Raw genomic sequence first — 17,994 nt, 5'->3', positions numbered from 1 at the left:
ATTCCTCTATTTTGTTGCAAATGACCGGATTTCATTGCTGGTTTGTTTTTTTTTTTTTTTTTTTTTTTCTGTATAGTATTCTATAGAGTACATATCCCATAATTTCTTTATCCAGCCCTCTGTTGATGGGCATTTAGGTTGGTTCCAGGTCTTGGCTATTGTGAATTGTGCTGCGATAAACATTAGGGTGCAGACCACTTGTTTGCCAATTTAAATTCCTTTGGGTAAATTCCAAGGAGTGGGATGGCTGGGTTGTATGGTAGGGTTATGTGCAGGTTTCTGAGGAATCTGCAAACTGACTTCCATAGTGGCTTTACCAGTTTGCATTCCCACCAATAGTGGTTTAGTGTCCCTTTTTCCACACATCCTCGCCAGCATCTGTTGCTGGTAGATTTCTGTATGTGAGCCATCTAACCGAGATGAGGTAAAACCTCATTGTGGTTTTGATTTGCATTTCCCTTACTGTTAGTGTCGTGGTGAGGATCTCTTTTGACCATGTTTATTGGAGGTTCTATGAGCTTCTTGTACTTGAATGTCTCTTTCCTTCTCCAAACCTGGGAAGTTTTCTGCTAGTAGGCCTTCTAGTCCTTTCTCTCTCTCCATACCTTCAGGAACTCCTGGATCCCGAATGTTGGGTTTTTTAATAGTATCCTGTAGATTCCCACAGTATTTTTTAGATTTCTAATTTCCTCTTCTTTTCTTTGGTTTGACTGTATACCTTCCTGTGCTCTGTCTTCTAAGTCTGATATTCTCTCTTCTGTCTCACTGATTCTGTTTTTAGGCTCTCAAATGTGTTTGTCATTTGTTCTATTGAATTCTTCATTTCATTTTGGTTTCTATTCAATATCTCAATTTCATGTTCTAGTAAATTCCTCATTTCATTTTGTTTCCTCCTTAAGATTTCATTTTTTCGAGAAAGATTTTCTGTCCTGTCCTGTATGTATTTCTGGAGTTCATGCATTTGTTTTTGATAACTTCTAAATGTTCTTATCATAAATTTTTTGAAATCCGTATCTTGCATTTCTTCTATTTCATCATCTTCATAATCTTGTATTGGAGTGTCATGTTCATTTGGGAGCATCATAATGTCTTCCTTGTTCTTGTTTCCTCGGTTTCTGCATTTGTTCATTTGTTGTTTGGCATTGTGGAGGTTGTTTTTTTTTGTTTTTTGTTTTTTGTTTTTTTTTTTTTTTTTTTGACAGGCAGAGTGGACAGTGAGAGAGAGAGACAGAGAGAAAGGTCTTCCTTTTGCCGTTGGTTCACCCTCCAATGGCCGCTGTGGCTGGCGCGCTGCGGCCCGTGCACAGCGCTGAATCAAAGCCAGGAGCCAGGTACTTCTCCTGGTCTGCCATGGGGTGCAGGGCCCAAGCACTTGGGCCATCCTCCACTGCACTCCCGGGCCACAGCAGAGAGCTGTCCTGGAAGAGGGGCAACCGGGACAGAATCTGGCGCCCCGACCAGGACTAGAACCCGGTATGCTGGTACTGCAAGGTGGAGGATTAGCCTAGTGAGCCGTGGCGCCGGCCGGAGATATTCTTTTGTTTCTTCCTTTTTTTCTCGCTCTGGTGGCTTTTCTCATTAGACTAAGACTCTAGATTAAGTGGACTGTCTTCTTTTGGTGAATCTCCAGAGCCTTGTGGTTGGTGTGGCCAGAGAGCTCTATTCAGTTCTTCAGGGTTAAAGGTGTGCCAGAGGTGACACACCCAGGTTTGGCATGGTAAATCTTCTGTATCTCTCTCTCTCTCTCTCTTTTTTTTTATTCAGAAGGGAAGTAATTCTGCTCAGCTGAGCTCTTCTCCTTGATGGCAATCAGTGCCTGAGCGCTAGCCCCAGGTGGTATAATATTGTCTGCTCTGTCCCAAAGACCACACAAAGGATCTGTGCAGTCCTCAATGTAAGCTATGTAAGCTCAGATTCCCCTGCAATGTCTCTCATCATGTAGCTAAAGCCACCCAAATTTGGGGTCTCCCACCAGAACTACTTACGTGTCAGCCACACCATGAGTTCTCCCACACACCCTCAGTTTTTTTTTTTTTTTTCACATCCCAGTTTATAAGCTCCACACATTCATTAAGTCTTAATCTCCTGTTATTTCTCCCCACCAGATTTAGGTTTTTCTGCTTGGCTGAGGGCGGGTGCAGCCCTGAGCTGACACAGCTGTTATGTATGTCCAAAATGGCACCTGCTCTAGTGTTTTCCCCACCTTTGTAATATGCGTGGAGAGAAGAATCGTGTCCATACCAGTCCGTTTTATTTTTTTTTCTCTCCTCTAGTTAGGCTGGTGTACTTTTCCCCCACAGGGCTTCAAGCCTTGTTCCCTCTAGGCTCTCCTGCCACTTTTCTTCCAGTGTCTCGGGTTATTGGGGTTTCACCTCACCTCCCTTTCCAGCACTGGTGTGTAGACTCAGCATCTGGGGTCCTGAGCCATGGGCGCCTGTGCCCTCCACGTAGGTCCACCATGTGCCACTAATTCCGGAAGAGTTTCCTCTGCAGTTTTTTCCCTAACTCTTCCCTGAGACTACAGTATTTCCACTTTTATTAAACTATATTTTCCCGGACTATCATTGAGCTCCCTCCCTATTCCGCCATTTTGGAGCCCTCCCCATATTATGTCTCTTATAAACAGAAAAGGGTAGAATTTGTTTTTTAATCTAAGTTCACAAACCCTATCTTCTAACTGAGCTTTTAGTAATTTCATAATTATTGTAATTACTGAGATACTTTAGTTTAACCCTCTATTTTGTGCTATCCTCAGTCTGTCCAATATGTTCTTATTTCTTTACTAGCTTTGATTATATTCTTTGAATTGCTTAATTTTTAAACTTCTTTTTCAAACACAAGTTGAAACTTACACAGTCATTTATTATTGTCAGTAATTACCCTGGCAATTACAGCATGTATCCTTAACTTGTCAAAATCCAATGTTTAGGCTGGCGGCACGGCTCACTAGGCTAATCCTCCACCTTGCAGTACCGGCACACCGGGTTCTAGTCCTGGTTGGGGCACCAGATTCTCTCCCGGTCACTCCTCTTCCAGTCCAGTTCTCTGCTGTGGCCCGGGAGGGCAGTGGAGGATGGCCCAAGTCCTTGGGCCCTGCACCCGCATGGGAGACCAGGAGGAAGCACCTGGCTCCCAGCTTCGGATCAGCACAGCGCGCTGGTCATAGCAGCCATTTAGGGGGTGAACCAATGGAAGGAAGACCTTTCTCTCTGTCTCTCTGTCTCTCACTAACTCTGCCTGTCAAAAAAAAAATCCAATGTTTATAAATTCTCCTTTCTCCCATATCATATTCAGTATACCATTTACTAACTATTTAAAGTTTATATTCTAAATCAAGGATTAGCATTACTCTTTACTCAGCTCGTATTTATTTGGCTTTACTTAAATTTGATTGCTTTTTGTTCTTTCTACATTTCTTTCCTTTTGCTTTGAAACAAATCCTTTATAATTAATTTTGTATTAGTTGGGCTAGTATTGCAATGTTTCATTTTTTGTTTATCTGAAATATCTTTATTTCAATGAATTTCTAACTCTTTGACATAGAATTCTGGACTGAAATTTGAATCCCAAAATCTACTCTCTTCTGATTTGTGTTATTGCTATTAAGAAGTCAGCTATTTGTTATAATTTTGAAGGTAATCTTTCATTTATTTATTTTTTAAGATTTATTTGACGAGCAGAGTTATAGACTGTGAGAGAGAGTTATACAGAGAGAGGTCTTCCTTCCATTGGTTCACTCCCCAAAGGGTCGCTACGGCCAGCACTGTACCTATCCGACGCCAGGAGCCAGGTCTTTTTCCCAGTCTCCCACATGGGTGCAGAGGCCCAAACACCTGGGCCATCCTCCACTGCCCTCCTGGGCCATAGCAGAGAGCTGGACTGGAAGAGGGGCAGCTGGGACTAGAACCGGCGCCCATATGGGATGCCAGCATCGCAGGCTGAGGATTAACCAAGTGAGCCATGGTTCTGGCCCTGATAATCTTTTATTTTGACTTGTATTTTCAAATGCATGTGTATGTGGAAGAGTGATGGTTGGCTGTGTGTGGTCAGTGCTCAGTACTCCTTCAATGTAGCACTAATCCTATCTAGTTGTGATATGTTGGCATCTTTCCATCATTTTAACTTTCCATGTTCACTTCAATAAGTTTCACAGAAGGGTTTTTCAAATACATTCATCTTAGCACTGTGATAACAGATTGTTGCTTAGTCTCTCTCTTTTTTTTTTTTTTAAAGATTTATTTATTTGAAAGTCAGAGTTGCACAAAGAGAGAAGAGGCAGAGAGAGAGAGGGGGGGGGGTCTTCCATCCGATGGTTCACTGCCCAATTGGCCGCAATGGCCGGAGCTGTGCCGATCCGAAGCCAGGAGCTTCTTCTGGGCCTCCCATGTGGGTGCAGGGGCCCAGGGACTTGGGCGATCTTCTACTGCTTCCTCAGGCCATAGCAGAGAGCTGGATTAGAAGAGGAGCAGCAGGGACTAGAACCGGCGCCCATATGGGATGCTGGTGCTTCAGGCAGGGCATTAACCTGCTGCACCACAGCGCCAGCCCCTGTTTGGTCTCTGTAGTCATCTTATTAAATCATCACTCTTTCTCCCCCTTCCTACCATGTAATTCTAGTCTCCATTCCAGGTCAGTGCTGTCACATAACTTGACTTTTACTTTCCTCAGTAAGTGACTCAAAAGAGATTTTTATCCAAAACCAAAGGAAATTTACCTGAAAAGTTTACATACTTTCAAGACTTTTTCTCATCCATCATATAGGAGATTAACTGTCACACTAAATTTCTACTGCTTCGAAACAAAAACCATTATAGCAAATACCTTGCTTTAGTTTATTGTGTTAAAAGCTGGTTTCATCAATAGTTAAGAATGTTACACTACTATAGTTTTAATGGATTGTGGTTGTCTATATTCCCACTAAACTAGGATCTTCTCATTTTTCACTTGTTAAACTTATTATTTGGTGAAGAATTAAGCCTTTTTACTGTAATATAAATTTAAAGTATGTTATCGCAAAAACTAAAAAACAAAGAATTGGAGTAGGAAAGAGGGTGTGAGGAAGTGGAAGGAGGGGTTAGAAGGGAATATCATTATGCTCTTAGAATTGTATCTACAAAGCACATTGAATCTGTTAAAAACTAATTGAAATTAAAATTAAATAAATAAATAAAAGCTGGATTTCTGTTGCCATAACTTGAAGTCAGATTTATCTTAAAATAATGCCAATTTTTAGATCTTTAATTAGTTATGATTATGAGACTTTTGGGTAGTGTGAGAGGATTTTGTGCTCCTTCCTCTAGTTATAGGAGTTGTGAATATTGGAGGTTTCTGGTTTCTTAGGAAATATATAATTTTATACATACTTAAGTTCTGGGCCTTTTCTCTGATAACCCTAGTTCTATAATTATTTGTTGGTAAAACACAGTACAGAATTCATGTAAATCAAGTAAAGAAATTTTTTTATTGGAGCAATATGCCAGGGAATGGTTGTAGTTGCTTTTAGGATTCTGGTTTTGATACACAATTAGTCCAAGGATCAATTTCCAACAGGGATAATATCCAAAAGTAATAAAGAATAAGGCAAGCTCACTTTATTGTTGAAGAGATTAATGTGTGTCTCTCTATCTCTCAAAGCCAGTGCTGAAAGTCTACCAAGATCATAAGCAGCCAGAATACATATTTGAACAGAACCGATTTCAGCTAAAGGCTCAAGGACTCCTTAAACCTTCAACAAGCACTGCTGATAGAAGTTCTGTCACTTTACCTACTCTGGCTCTTGAACAACAAGATACTGTGAAAAAAAAGCAGGTAAAATGTTGAAATACTTAATTGATATTTTAAATTTTGCTTCGATATAGAATTGATAATGTGCTTTTTAACTCACAAGAACAGTAGAATTTCATTTTCTATAAGGTTGCATATGAGTTTGGGAAATATAGTTCTCACTTCATCCTATTAAGGAACTTTTGTACAGTGAAGGAAAGTCATAAAGGAAGCTCTTGGCCCCTTACAGTGTCATCTGATCTTCTCTATATGTTAGAAGAAAATGTATTAATGTTTTGAATGTTATTATACTTTCTTCTTTTGTTAAATTTACTTGGAAAACTAGAGTTAGAGAGAGAGATGGAGAGACATGATCTCAGAATGATCTTCCATCTGGTTCACTCCCCAAATGGCTACAATGGCACTGGCTGGGCCAGGCCAGAGCCAGGAGCCAGGAGTTTCATCTGGGTCCCCCACGTGGGTGCAAAAGCCCAAGTACTTGGGTCATTTTCTGCTGCTTTCCCAGGTACTTTAGAAGGGAACTGGATCTTAAGTGGAGCAGGGAAGACTTGAACCAGCATCCATATGAGATGCTGGTGCTGCTGACGGTGGCTTAACTCGCTATGCTACAACACCAGTCCCAAGATGTCAGCCCTCTGGGGTTATAATTTCTTCCATTTTCATAATTTTTACCAAAAATGGTAATCTTTAAAACCATGGTGAAGGGCAATAAAAGTTGAGACTGAGCCAGCTAGCTAGTGAGACTTGTAGATTGGGAAAGTTGCTTGCAACACATAAATGAATAGTAACTTGGGGGAGAAATCACCAGAGCTTGGTTTTAAATGAATATCTGAAAAAAATTAAAGAAGGGAGCAGAGGTGGGAGAAAATGGAAGGGCAGTGAAAGTCACAGTAGAGCCAAGATTACTCTGAGCTTTTGATTCAAAGGGGACTTTGGAGGTGCACGTTAAACATTTGAGTGCTATTTTGGTTTTAGGCATTGAGCTAAGTGCTAGAAATGCAAAATTGAAGACAACCTGTGTCCTTAAAGGTTTCAGAGTCGGCCGGCGCCGTGGCTCAATAGGCTAATCCTCCGCCTTGCGGCGGCAGCACACCGGGTTCTAGTCCCGGTTGGGGCACCGGATTCTGTCCCGGTTGCCCCTCTTCCAGGCCAGCTCTCTGCTATGGCCTGGGAGTGCAGTGGAGGATGGCCCAAGTGCTTGGGCCCTGCACCCCATGGGAGACCAGGAGAAGCACCTGGCTCTGCCTTCAGATCAGCGCGGTGCGCCGGCCGTGGTGGCCATTGGAGGGTGAACCAACGGCAAAAGGAAGACCTTTCTCTCTGTCTCTCTCTCTCTCACTGTCCACTCTGCCTGTCAAAAAAAAATTAAATTAAATTAAATTAAAAAAGGTTTCAGAGTCTGGAAGTGAATAGGTGGGCAAATCAACAACAGGAGACACTGTGCACTTACTCCTCATGTTGGATCTCTGTCCTTAATGTGTTGTTCAATGCGAATTAACAAACAGTATTTTATACTTTATGTTCTGTGTGGGTGCAAACTGTTGAAATCTTTACTTAATATATACTAAATTGATCTTCTGTATATAAAGAGAATTGAAAATGAATCTTGATGTGAATGGAAGGGGAGAGGGAGCGGGAGTTGGGAGGGTTGAGGGTGGGAGGCAAGTTATTGGGGGGGAAAGCCACTGTAATCCATAAGCTGTACTTTGGAAATTTCTATTTACTAAATAAAAGTTAAATACGGTTAAAAAAAACAAATACAGTGGAGCATAAGAGCTTTGATCACTAAAGGTGGAAAGAAAATAGTGAAGAATTAAAAAGAAAGAACTCTTAGACCCTGGGGCCAGGGGGAGAATCAGTGGAGGAAAAACCATCCTTTAGAGTTGCACTAATCTCAAGAATAAGTGGAAAAGTGATAAGATAGAAAAGGTAGGGGCCAGCGCTGTGGTGCAGTGGGTTAAAGCCCTAGCCTGAAGCGCCGGCATCCCATATGGGCCCCAGTCCAAGTCCCAGCTGCTCCTCTTCCATCTAGCTGTCTGCTATGGCCTGGGAAAGCAGTAGAAGATGGCCCAAGTCCTTGGGTCCCTGCACCCATGTGGGAAACCTGGAAGAAGCTCCTGGCTCCTGGCTTCGGAAAGGCGCAGCTCTGGTCATTTCAGTCATTTGGGAGTGAACCTGGAAGAAGCTCCTGGCTCCTGGCTTTAGATCAGCTCAACTCTGTCCAATGTAGTCATTTGGGGAGTGAACCAGAGGAATGGAACATCTCTCTCTCTCTCTCTGCTTCCCTCTCTCTCTCTCTCTACCTCTCTCTCTCTCTCTCTCTGTGTGTGTGTGTAACTCTGACTTTCAAATAAATAAAATAATTCTAAAAAAAAAAGGTGGGAGAGGTGGGGCTTGAGGAGAAATGATATGGATGGATGCTCACATATGCATGGGTGCTCACTTTGGGTTTGGTTGAGATCATCCTTAAAAGAATGAAATCAGGGGCCAATGCTGTGATGCAGCTGGTTGAAGCCACAGCCTGTAGCACTGGGTTCCCATATGGATGCCAGTTGAGTCCTGGTTGCTTCACTTGTGATCCAACTCCCTCCTAATGAACCTGGGAAAGCAGCAGAGGATGGCCCAAGTCCTTGAGTCCCTGCACCCATGTGGGAAATGCAGAGGAATCTCCTGGCTTCAGCCTGGCACAGCCCTGGTCATTGTGGCCATTTGGAGAATGAACCAGCAGATGGAAGATCTCTGTCTCTCTGTCTCTCTCTTACTCTCTCACTCTCTCTCTCTCTCTCTCTCACTCACTCTCATTCTCTCTCACTCTCTTTCTTTCCCTCTCTCTTCCTATGTTAAATAGATCCAGGAAGATTTAATCATCCATAAATTAATTTATTTGGCATAAAATGAGCTTCAAGAGCTTAAATTTAAAGAAGAAGCGAGAAATTGTATGTACATCTGGGATGGGAGGGGAAGCTGAAAATGAATGTTGAGTTGTAGGTTATGCCTCTTGATTGTGGCTAGCACCCAGTGAAGAATTAAGTAAACAGGGGTTAAGGACAGATATAAAAAGGGGGGTGGATGTTCTGTATAAATGAAGAGGGAATTTATTCTGAGAAGAGGGTAAATATAAGCAGGTTGGTTTCTCAAAATAAATTAGAATGGAAGTGCAACCATTTGGATTGCCTAGGAGATTGAGGAAGGAGCAAAGGGATAGAGGGAGGGAGGGAAAGCTTTTTGGATATTAAGGAAGATACTGGTTTATCAAATTGTAGGGTACATTCATTAGAAAGGAATACTACAGTGTTCTTCATCTCAAGAATGGTTGCTTCCTTTAGTCACTACCTCCACAACTAAACATATGTAACTGCTAAATTGAATCACATTTTCTTACTGAATTACAAAATTACAGATGACAATGGCCTTTTGTTGAAGAAATCTAATACTTAGAATGCAGTAAAACATTTTAAAGAATGTAATAGAGAAAATTAATGCATTTTCTGTTAAATCTTAATATTTTAGTCTCATAAAATATTAAAAGAGAATATAGCCCTTGTTGAAACATTGAGATAAGGCAGTGTGCACCTTCCCTGGTTCTGGGTTGAGCTTGAGCTGTTCTTTCATTATTAGAGAACAGTACCATTGCTTCCATCCTGGCCAATAAGTACAAGAGGTACATTTTACCTTTTGAGTTCAAATTTGTGTTTCCTTCAGCTCTGAACATGCTAGGCTTTGCTTTGCAAGCTCCTAGTCAACAGAGGTGGAGGATAATTACCCTTTTTAACACAAACATTATGGGAAAGTTGCTGACAGAGCTTGTGGTAATAGATTTCTTATAAAAATGGTAACGTCTATCAGCTTTGCAACAGGCAGTACAGTTATCATTTATATATTTACATCAGTGCTTTAACAAAGCAGGTCCAGTATGGTAACTCTTTTACCTTAAAGCTAGTTACTACTGTACTGTTGGAGACACTGTGATGGCCTGTGGAGTTACTGTCAGATTTCCTCAAATATGGTGATTTACTTTCTGCATGGGAAGAAAAGATGTGAGTGATGCCACCCTCAAGGTTTTTTGAAGAGGAATTAAGGAGTGTAAGTGGTACAGAGCACAGACAGTGAAACCAGGGAGCAGAGCAACGCTCAAGCACGTGTATGTGGTAGAGACAGGGACTCAGCCTTGCTGGTACCAAGTGTGGTCCAGGTCCATGGTTAGCAGGGACTGGGTTAGAAATGCAGAATCTCAGGCTCCATCCCAACACTTCTGAATGAGAATTTTCACTTTAGAAAGACCAGCAGGTCATTCACATGCACATTTAAGTCTGAGAAGAACTGGTCCACAGAACAGGCAAACTGTTAGTTAATAAAATATGTGCTTCCCTGAGGCTGTGATACAATGAGTCCTAGTACTCAAGGTAACCTTCCTCACATTCAGAAAGAAGTAAAGTTTCTTATGAATTATGATAGCAGCTATCCAGGACTTCAGTCGTGGAAAAGCATGGAGTTTGTCAAAACCGAGTGAGGAGATTTAGGGGAGAAACAACAGTCAGGATAAATGCAGAGCCACTAAGCAAGGAGGCTGGACTCCCAGGAACACCAGAGAGCTGGTTGTATTTAGATGTGATGAGCACTGGGTTACAGGAGAGGAGAGGTGTGGGGAGCAACTTGGACTAGACTAAGTTACTGGAATTAAGACTTATTCTATGCATCTGCTCTCCCACAATATGGCACTGGGAGAGGAGTAAAAACAGCTTTTACACAGCTGCCTCCAGTTCAACCAGTAACCTGCAGGAGCTGATCTCGCTCCTGATTGGAGGAGAGCAGCGTACTTGGCGTGTGGGTAGCAGAGTTGGGATTGGTGGAAGAGGACTATAAATGAGGAGAGAGACAACATGCACCAGGAACATCTAAGAGGAACACCTGAGGAACACCTGAGCAGCCCCCAAGAGAGCCGGCCGGCGGTGTGCCGCTCCCCCGCAGAAGTGGGGAAAGTGGCAGGGGGAACTGCCCTTCCACAGAGGTGGAAGGGTCGGTAGCCAACCCGGGAAGAACCAGCAGCAAACCTGGGGAGGGCCGAGCAGACAAAAGAACAGTGCAGGGTCCTGTGTCGTTCCTCCGCGAAGAGGGGGAGCGACAGAGAGGCAATGAGAGCCAGCACTGGAACTGTCCTGTGGGGTAGGGGATGGGCCTCTGGATAAGGGAGTGCTGAGGAGGAGTGTCAAGATTCAGTAGTAGTTTGAAAATTTTCAGTTCCAAAATGCTTGCCTTTAAGCTGTAGACATTTCATGCAATATGATAATTGGGGCTAATATATCTTCACCTTTCATGTGTGAAAAAACTAATTCTTTTGAAAATTGACTTTTATTTAGATCCATCGGCCCTTTGATGAGGCGTTCTCTCCCTCTCCTTCTAAGCTGCCACGTGCTGGGATCGGAAGAAGAGGTCTCTTCAGCACCAGGTCTTCCACTTATCCTAAGTACATTTTCCAAGATCAGGATGAAGTCATTAAAGCCAACATCCGTGATCCTTTGCAAATTATTAAAATAATAGAAGATAATGAGCATCTTGGATTTCTTTATATGGTCCCTGCAGTAGCAAAGTCTTCCATTGAATATGACACATTTAATCTGAAGTGAGTTCTCTTTTATGAACCAGTTTACTTAACATTAAAATTACAAATGGGATTGCAAATATCACCCAGAATTTCTTCAGTATTAATGATAAATGTGATCAAATATTATTTTGTTTATCATCTAATTATAATTCAATTCTATTCATAGCAATCTTTATCTTTACCTGGTTATAAAAATTAACTACTTTAGGGAGCAGTACATTGTTGTGCATCTCATGTATTTACATAGTGTTTTCCTATCAAATTTTGATCAGTATAACAAACACTTTTGATATTTTGTGATCACTCTGGAAAAAATGGCAGTCTATAAAACTCAATGATGCATGATTTGTTTGACATGTCATGCCAGTTTTCCTTTATTGTATCTTTTTATATGACTAATTTAATACAGTGTAATTTTTAATACAATTTTATACAATTCTCCTTCAAGGAGAGGGAGGAGTGAATTACAGGGTAGAAGAGGGGAAGAGTGTTGGAGGCAGCAGGAAAATGAATACAAACAACCTGCAGTGGGAGCATACCTGGTGTGTTCAGGAAGCAGAGAGGAAGCTGGAGTGGCAACAGCAGAAATTGTGAGGCACAGGAGAAGGACCACACAGGGCTTTATCACCCTCTGTAATGCCTTCCGTTTTTACTTTGGGAAAAATGGAGAAACAGCGAAGGGTTTTGAGCAGATGAGTGTCACAGCCTGTATTATATTTTGAAAACAAATCACACTGGCTGCTGTGTAGAGAACAGACTTGGGGAGCAAATTTGAAACAGGAGGGCCAATTAAATGCTGTAATTATTTAGATGAGAAATGGACCTATGGTAGTTGTAAGGTGGTGGAGAAATGGGTCTCGTTATGGAAATGTGAAAGTAATCCAGGGCCGGCGCCGCGGCTCACTAGGCTAATCCTCCGCCTTGTGGCGCCGGCACACCGGGTTCTAGTCCTGGTTGGGGCGCTGGATTCTGTCTCGGTTGCCCCTCTTCCAGGCCAGCTCTCTGCTGTGGCCAGGGAGTGCAGTGGAGGATGGCTCAAGTGCTTGGGCCCTGCACCCCATGGGAGACCAGGAGAAGCACATGGCTCCTGCCTTGGGATCAGCGTAGTGCGCCGGCCGCGGTGGCCATTGGAGGGTGAACCAATGGCAAAGGAAGACCTTTCTCTCTCTCTCTCTCTCTCTCTCACTGTCCACTCTGCCTATCAAAAAAAAAAAAAAAGTAATCCAGGTAAAGGTAAAGTCAGGTGGACAGCCAGAGAGTAATCTAGCATGACTTCAGTGATTCATTTGTGTAAGCAAGAGAAGAAGTAGAGTTATTATTAACTGACACACAGAAGACTGGAGGGAACTGATTCGTCAGAGAAAAATAAGCATTTGGGTTTGGACAAACTAACTCTGAGATGTCAATGAGAAGAACAAATAGGGTGGTAGGTGAAAGTGAATTGGGGTCAAAGTAGAGATTTTTGAAAGACGAGAGAAATAGTTTGACTTAAAATGTGAGAATTAATATATAATGGAATTTAAAGCTTTGTTTCAATATTTAACTTCATATTGTTTTGTTTTAATATAAAACTTAATATTTAATTTCTAAATAGTTAATACTTTTATATCTTTAGCATTAATTCCACTACCTTGCTGCTTTCTTTTTACAGTTCTTTTTAAGTTTTTGGAGAGAAAGTTATAGATCTTAAATGAAGACTAATGGACAAATGATTTATTTGCTGATTTTAAAAATATGCTTTTTGATTCATATATGAAAATGTATTCATAGTTTTATCTTCTGAAAAAAATCATTCAATAACCCTGATACCATGGAATGTTACTTGTGATGTTCATTCCCTATTGTAAAAGCCAAATTTTGCCAAATGTCAAGTTCATTCATATATATTTACCAGCACAAAACTAAGTATTCAGTTTTGTGAAACTGAAATTTATGTTTTCGTCCAATGCTGGAGGTTTATGTATTTCTAGATTGGTAAGTGCTTTCACCAGGGGACTTCAGTTGATGTTTTGCCTTGTTTTGGACTGACAAGGTGATGCTTGATAGTAATATGCAAGGTTTCCTTTAAGCAGATATTCTTGAAATCATGGCTTGTTACTGCATTTTAGGGTTTGATACATTTTCCTCTCCAGCTTGAACTCCAAATATTATAACCTAATGAATAAAGGCAATTATTTAGATGCTACACATGTTTAACATTAAAAAATGGGTAAACAAAATGAAGATACATTTTTACAAAACTTTTCAAAATCAGTGTAGAGGCAGAAATTTTTCCCCAGAAACCTTTTATTTGAGGTATGCAAACTTCATGCATTTCATAAACACAACTTTAGGGACACAGTGATAGTAATTCTTCCCACCAGACCTACCCTCCCACCTCCCTTCCCACCATTCTTCCTCCTCTCTCTCCTATTCCCATCCACATTTTTTACTAAGATGTGTTTTCAATTAATTTATACACAGAAGATTAACTCTTTACTAAGTAAAGATTTCAATAAATACTATGAAAAAAGAAACTGTTCCTCAGCAGTTTTTTAATTTCTGTTTTGATTTCTTCTATGACCCACTGTTCATCCAGGAGCATACTGTTCATTCTCCATGTTTTCCTATGTTCTAAAGACTCTCGAGTTGTTGATCTCTAGCTTCATTCCATTATGGTCAGAGAAGATGCATGGTATGATTTTGATTCCTTTGAATTTGCTGAGACTCGCTTTATGGGCTGGCCCAAGGTCTATCCTAGAGAAAGTTCATGCACTGGTGAGAAGAATGTGTGTTTTTCAACCGTAGGATGAAAAGTTCTGAAGATATTTGTTAGGGTGCATTTGGCCTACAGTGTCAATTAATTGTTTCCTTGCTGATTTTCTGTCTGGTTGATCTGTTCATTGCTTCAAGTGGGATATTGAAGTCCCCCATTACTATTGTATTAATGTCTATGTCTCCTTTCAGATCCGTTAATGTTTCTTTTAAATAACTAGGTGCCCTATAATTAAGTGTGTGTGCATTTATTAGAGTCACATCTTCCTGTTGAATTTATCCCTTAATCATTGCATAGTGCCCTTCTTTATTTTCTTTTAACAGTTTTTGCATTAAAGTCTATTTTGTCTGATATTAGGATGGCTACACAAGCTCTTTTTTGGTGTTTGTGTTAGCATGGAATATTTTTTTCTATCCTTTCACTCTGTATGTATCTTTGTTGATGAGATATGTTTCTTATAGGCAGCAAACACATGGTTTGTTTTTTTTTTTCTTCATTCAGCCAACTTGAGAGTTGAGGCCATTTACATTCAAGGTGCCTATTGATAAGTAACAACTTGGCCCTGCCATTTTTCCATAAATATTCCTATTTTTTACTTTGGATTTCCTTTGCACCTTTACTGGGATATTTTCTGCATTCACCTTCTTTCATAGTGATGACCATGTTTCTGTATTTCTGTGTGTAGCGCATCCTTCAGCATCTTTTGTAAGGCTGGACAAATGGTGACAAATTCTTTCAATTTCTGTTTGTTATGGAAGGTTTTTATTTCACCTTCATTCATAAATGAGAGCTTTGCAGGGTACAATCTCTGGGCTGATAGCTTTTTTTCTCTTAAGATTGGACTATGTCTCTCCATTCTCTCCTAGCCTGTAGGGTTTCTGAGAAGTCCATTGTGACTCTAATTGGAGAGCCTCTGAAAGTAATCTGGCATTTCTCTTGTGCACATTTTAGAATCTTTTATGTTTTACGGTGGAGAGTTTGACTACAATGTGTCATGGTGCAGATCTTTTCTGGGCATGTCTATTAGGAGTTCCATGTGCTTCTTGTACTTGGACATCCCTTTGTTTTCTCCATGTTAGGGAAGTTTTCTGTAATTATTTCACAAAAAAAGACCTTCTAATCTATTCTCTCTTTCCATGTCTTCAGGAACTCCTAAGACCCATATGTTGGGTCGGTCGTTTGATAGTATCCCATAGATCTCCAACACTGTTTTTTAGATTTCTAATTTCTTCTTCTATTTTTTTTCTCATTGTAACATTTCCAGAGCTTTGTCTTCTAACTCAGATATTCTTTCTTCTGCCTCACAGATTCTGTTGTTAAGGCTTTCCACTGCATTTTTTAAAAATTAAAAAAAAATTTTTTTGACAGGCAGAGTTAAGGCAGTGAGAGAGAGAGAGAGAGAGAAAGGTCTTCCTTCCATTGGTTCACCCCCCAAATGGCTGCCACAGCCAGCACTGTGCTGATCTGAAGCCAGGAGCCAGGTGCCTCCTCCTGGTCTCCCATGCGGGTGCAGGGCCCAAGCACTTGGGCCATCCTCCACTGCACTCCAAGGCCACAGCAGAGAGCTGGACTGGAAGAGGAGCAATCAGGACAGAACCAGTGCCCCAACTGGGACTAGAACCCGGAGTGCCGGTGCTGCAGGTGGAGGATTAGCCAAGTGAGCTGCGGCGCCGGCCTCCACTGCATTTTTTGTCCTATTGAATTCTTTATTTCCAATATTTCACTTTGATTTCTCTTTAAAATCTCAATTTCATGAGAAATTTTCTTTCGTATCATGTACAGATTGCTTTAGTTCGTGGATTCGCTTCTGATTACTTCTAAGTAATTCTACAATCTTTTTTTATGAATTCCGTTTCTGACATTTCTTCAATCTCTTCATTCTCACTTTCTAGTGTTGAAGTGTTGTTGTGTTACTTTTGGGGGCATGATGTTGTCTTCCTTATTTTTCTTTCTTGAATTTCTGCTTTTATTTTTAGGCATTTGTGGAGATACTTATTGGTTTATTTCATTTCCCCCTGTGATGGCTTTTATCTTTGGACTATGCCTCTGTGGATTAGTGGAGTGTCTGCTTCAGTGAATACTGAGGCATGTGCTGAGTGTGGCCAGGGAGCTCTGTTCAGGGCTCTGGGGTGAGGGGAATGTCCAAGGTGATTCTCAGATTGGGCAAAGTAAATCACCTCTTTATGTTTGCTTATCAAAGGGGAGGTTTGCTCAGCTATATTGGCACAGTCTCAAACTCACTTCCTCTCCTCCAAGAAGACCAATGCCTGGACACTAGCTCCAGTGGGTACAATATACATCAGTGCTGCCACAAGAACCACACAAAGTTTCCATGTAGTCCTCAGTGTGAGCACAGATCCTGCAGCAATGACCTTCACTAGGGAATCGGGGAGCCCTGAGTGTGTGGAACCACCACAATGACTGCCCAAAGACCCAGTCACACCCTGTGTCCTCCCACATAGCCACAGTGTTTTCACAGTCCCAGCATACAAGGCTCCTACATTTAGGAGCACCCAGCCTCCTGTCAATTCTCCCAGCCAAACTCAGGTGTCTCCTCCCAGCTGCTTGCTGGAAGTCCAGACACCAGCTGCACAGCTGTTACATAAGTCCAAAATCTCACCTGCCCTCTCTCAGCTTTTTACAGGACACTAGTGTCAAGTGGTCAGGGAGAGAGAAACGTGCCCCCTTTTTTTCCCTCTAGGTTGGCAGGGCTCCAATCCAGACTCATGCCAGGTTCCTCCTACAGCTTTATCACTAGAGGTTTGGGCTGCTGCAGTCTGGCCTCACCTCACTCTCCAAAGCTGGTGCGGAGGCTCTCGGCTGCTGGAATCCTGAAATGTGCATTTCCATACTCTCCATGTAGATCCACAGTGTCCCTCTAATTTGCATGGAGTTTCCTCTGCCATTTTCTCCCTAACTCTTCCCAGAGATTGCAGTCTCTCCAATGCTTTTTTATCTTCCCCTACACTAGAGCAGTAAGCTCCCTCCTTATTCCGCCATCTTGGCACCTCTTGAGGCAGATATTTTGGCACACTGGATAAAACATTGCTTAAGACATGCTCATCCCATATGCGGGTATGTGTGTTCTAGTCCTGGATCCACTCCTGAATCCAACTTTCTCACCAACCTGGTTGCAGCCATTTGGGGAATAAACCAGCAGATGGAAGATTCTCTCTCCCTTTCTTTCTCTCTTCTTCTTCCTCCTCCTCCCTCTACCTCTTCCTCTCTCTCTCTCTCTCTGCCTTTTAAATAAATAAAATTTAAAAAAATCTTTTAAAAAATAATCCTTTCCAGTAAAAACTGAATGAAGGTATAATGGATCTAAACTATAGAAATCATTTAAAGCTGCACTCCTCTTAGCACAAACACAAAAAAGACACACCATTGCTGAGTTGCCTATGAAAGGTGGAGTCAGAGAGGAAATATAAGTTGCTGAAAAAATTTCCTTATTTATGTCTTAACCAATACCATGTGGTGCACAAGTCAGTGTTTGCCATAAATGCAGTAATATATGAGGGAAAGGTGTTTAACAACTCTTTGTTCCAATTATTACTAAAAACAAGTGCCGTGGAAGTTTTGTATTTATTTGTGAGCTGGGATTTGGATTGGAAAATACATGTGGCAGTCAGTAGCATCTGAGCACCTAGCTGTGTGCACAGCAAGGAAGGTTTTGCTCTGCTTTGAGAGAGCAAGTGTAGGCCTCCCTTCTTAGCATTGACAGAGAGTGAAATTGTGAATCTTACACAGTCAGCACTACTGTCCATGTACCCTTCCTCTGTCATACCATGAATTAGTAATTAGAAGATTTTAATTTCCATCATGAAATATACAAGCTGAGGATAAGCACGTTTGT

At 41.5% G+C, this 17,994-nt stretch overlaps 1 protein-coding gene across 1 annotated transcript in view; it reads left to right on the top strand.

Annotated features, from left to right (window-relative positions):
• Positions 1 to 17,994, top strand: part of DNAH6 (dynein axonemal heavy chain 6) — a 315,572-nt gene that overhangs the window by 20,068 nt on the left and 277,510 nt on the right. The window contains exons 3-4 of the mRNA XM_008254187.5: positions 5,635 to 5,808; positions 11,142 to 11,404. Of these exons, the coding sequence (XP_008252409.3) occupies positions 5,635 to 5,808; positions 11,142 to 11,404 (437 nt within the window). The remainder of the gene's footprint in view (positions 1 to 5,634; positions 5,809 to 11,141; positions 11,405 to 17,994) is intronic.

This window comes from Oryctolagus cuniculus, chromosome 2 (assembly GCF_051225735.1).
Source record: "Oryctolagus cuniculus isolate XC-2025 breed Fujian yellow rabbit chromosome 2, ASM5122573v1, whole genome shotgun sequence".
NCBI classification, from domain to species: Eukaryota; Metazoa; Chordata; class Mammalia; order Lagomorpha; family Leporidae; genus Oryctolagus; species Oryctolagus cuniculus.
This window is presented reverse-complemented; position numbering and strand designations above follow the sequence as displayed.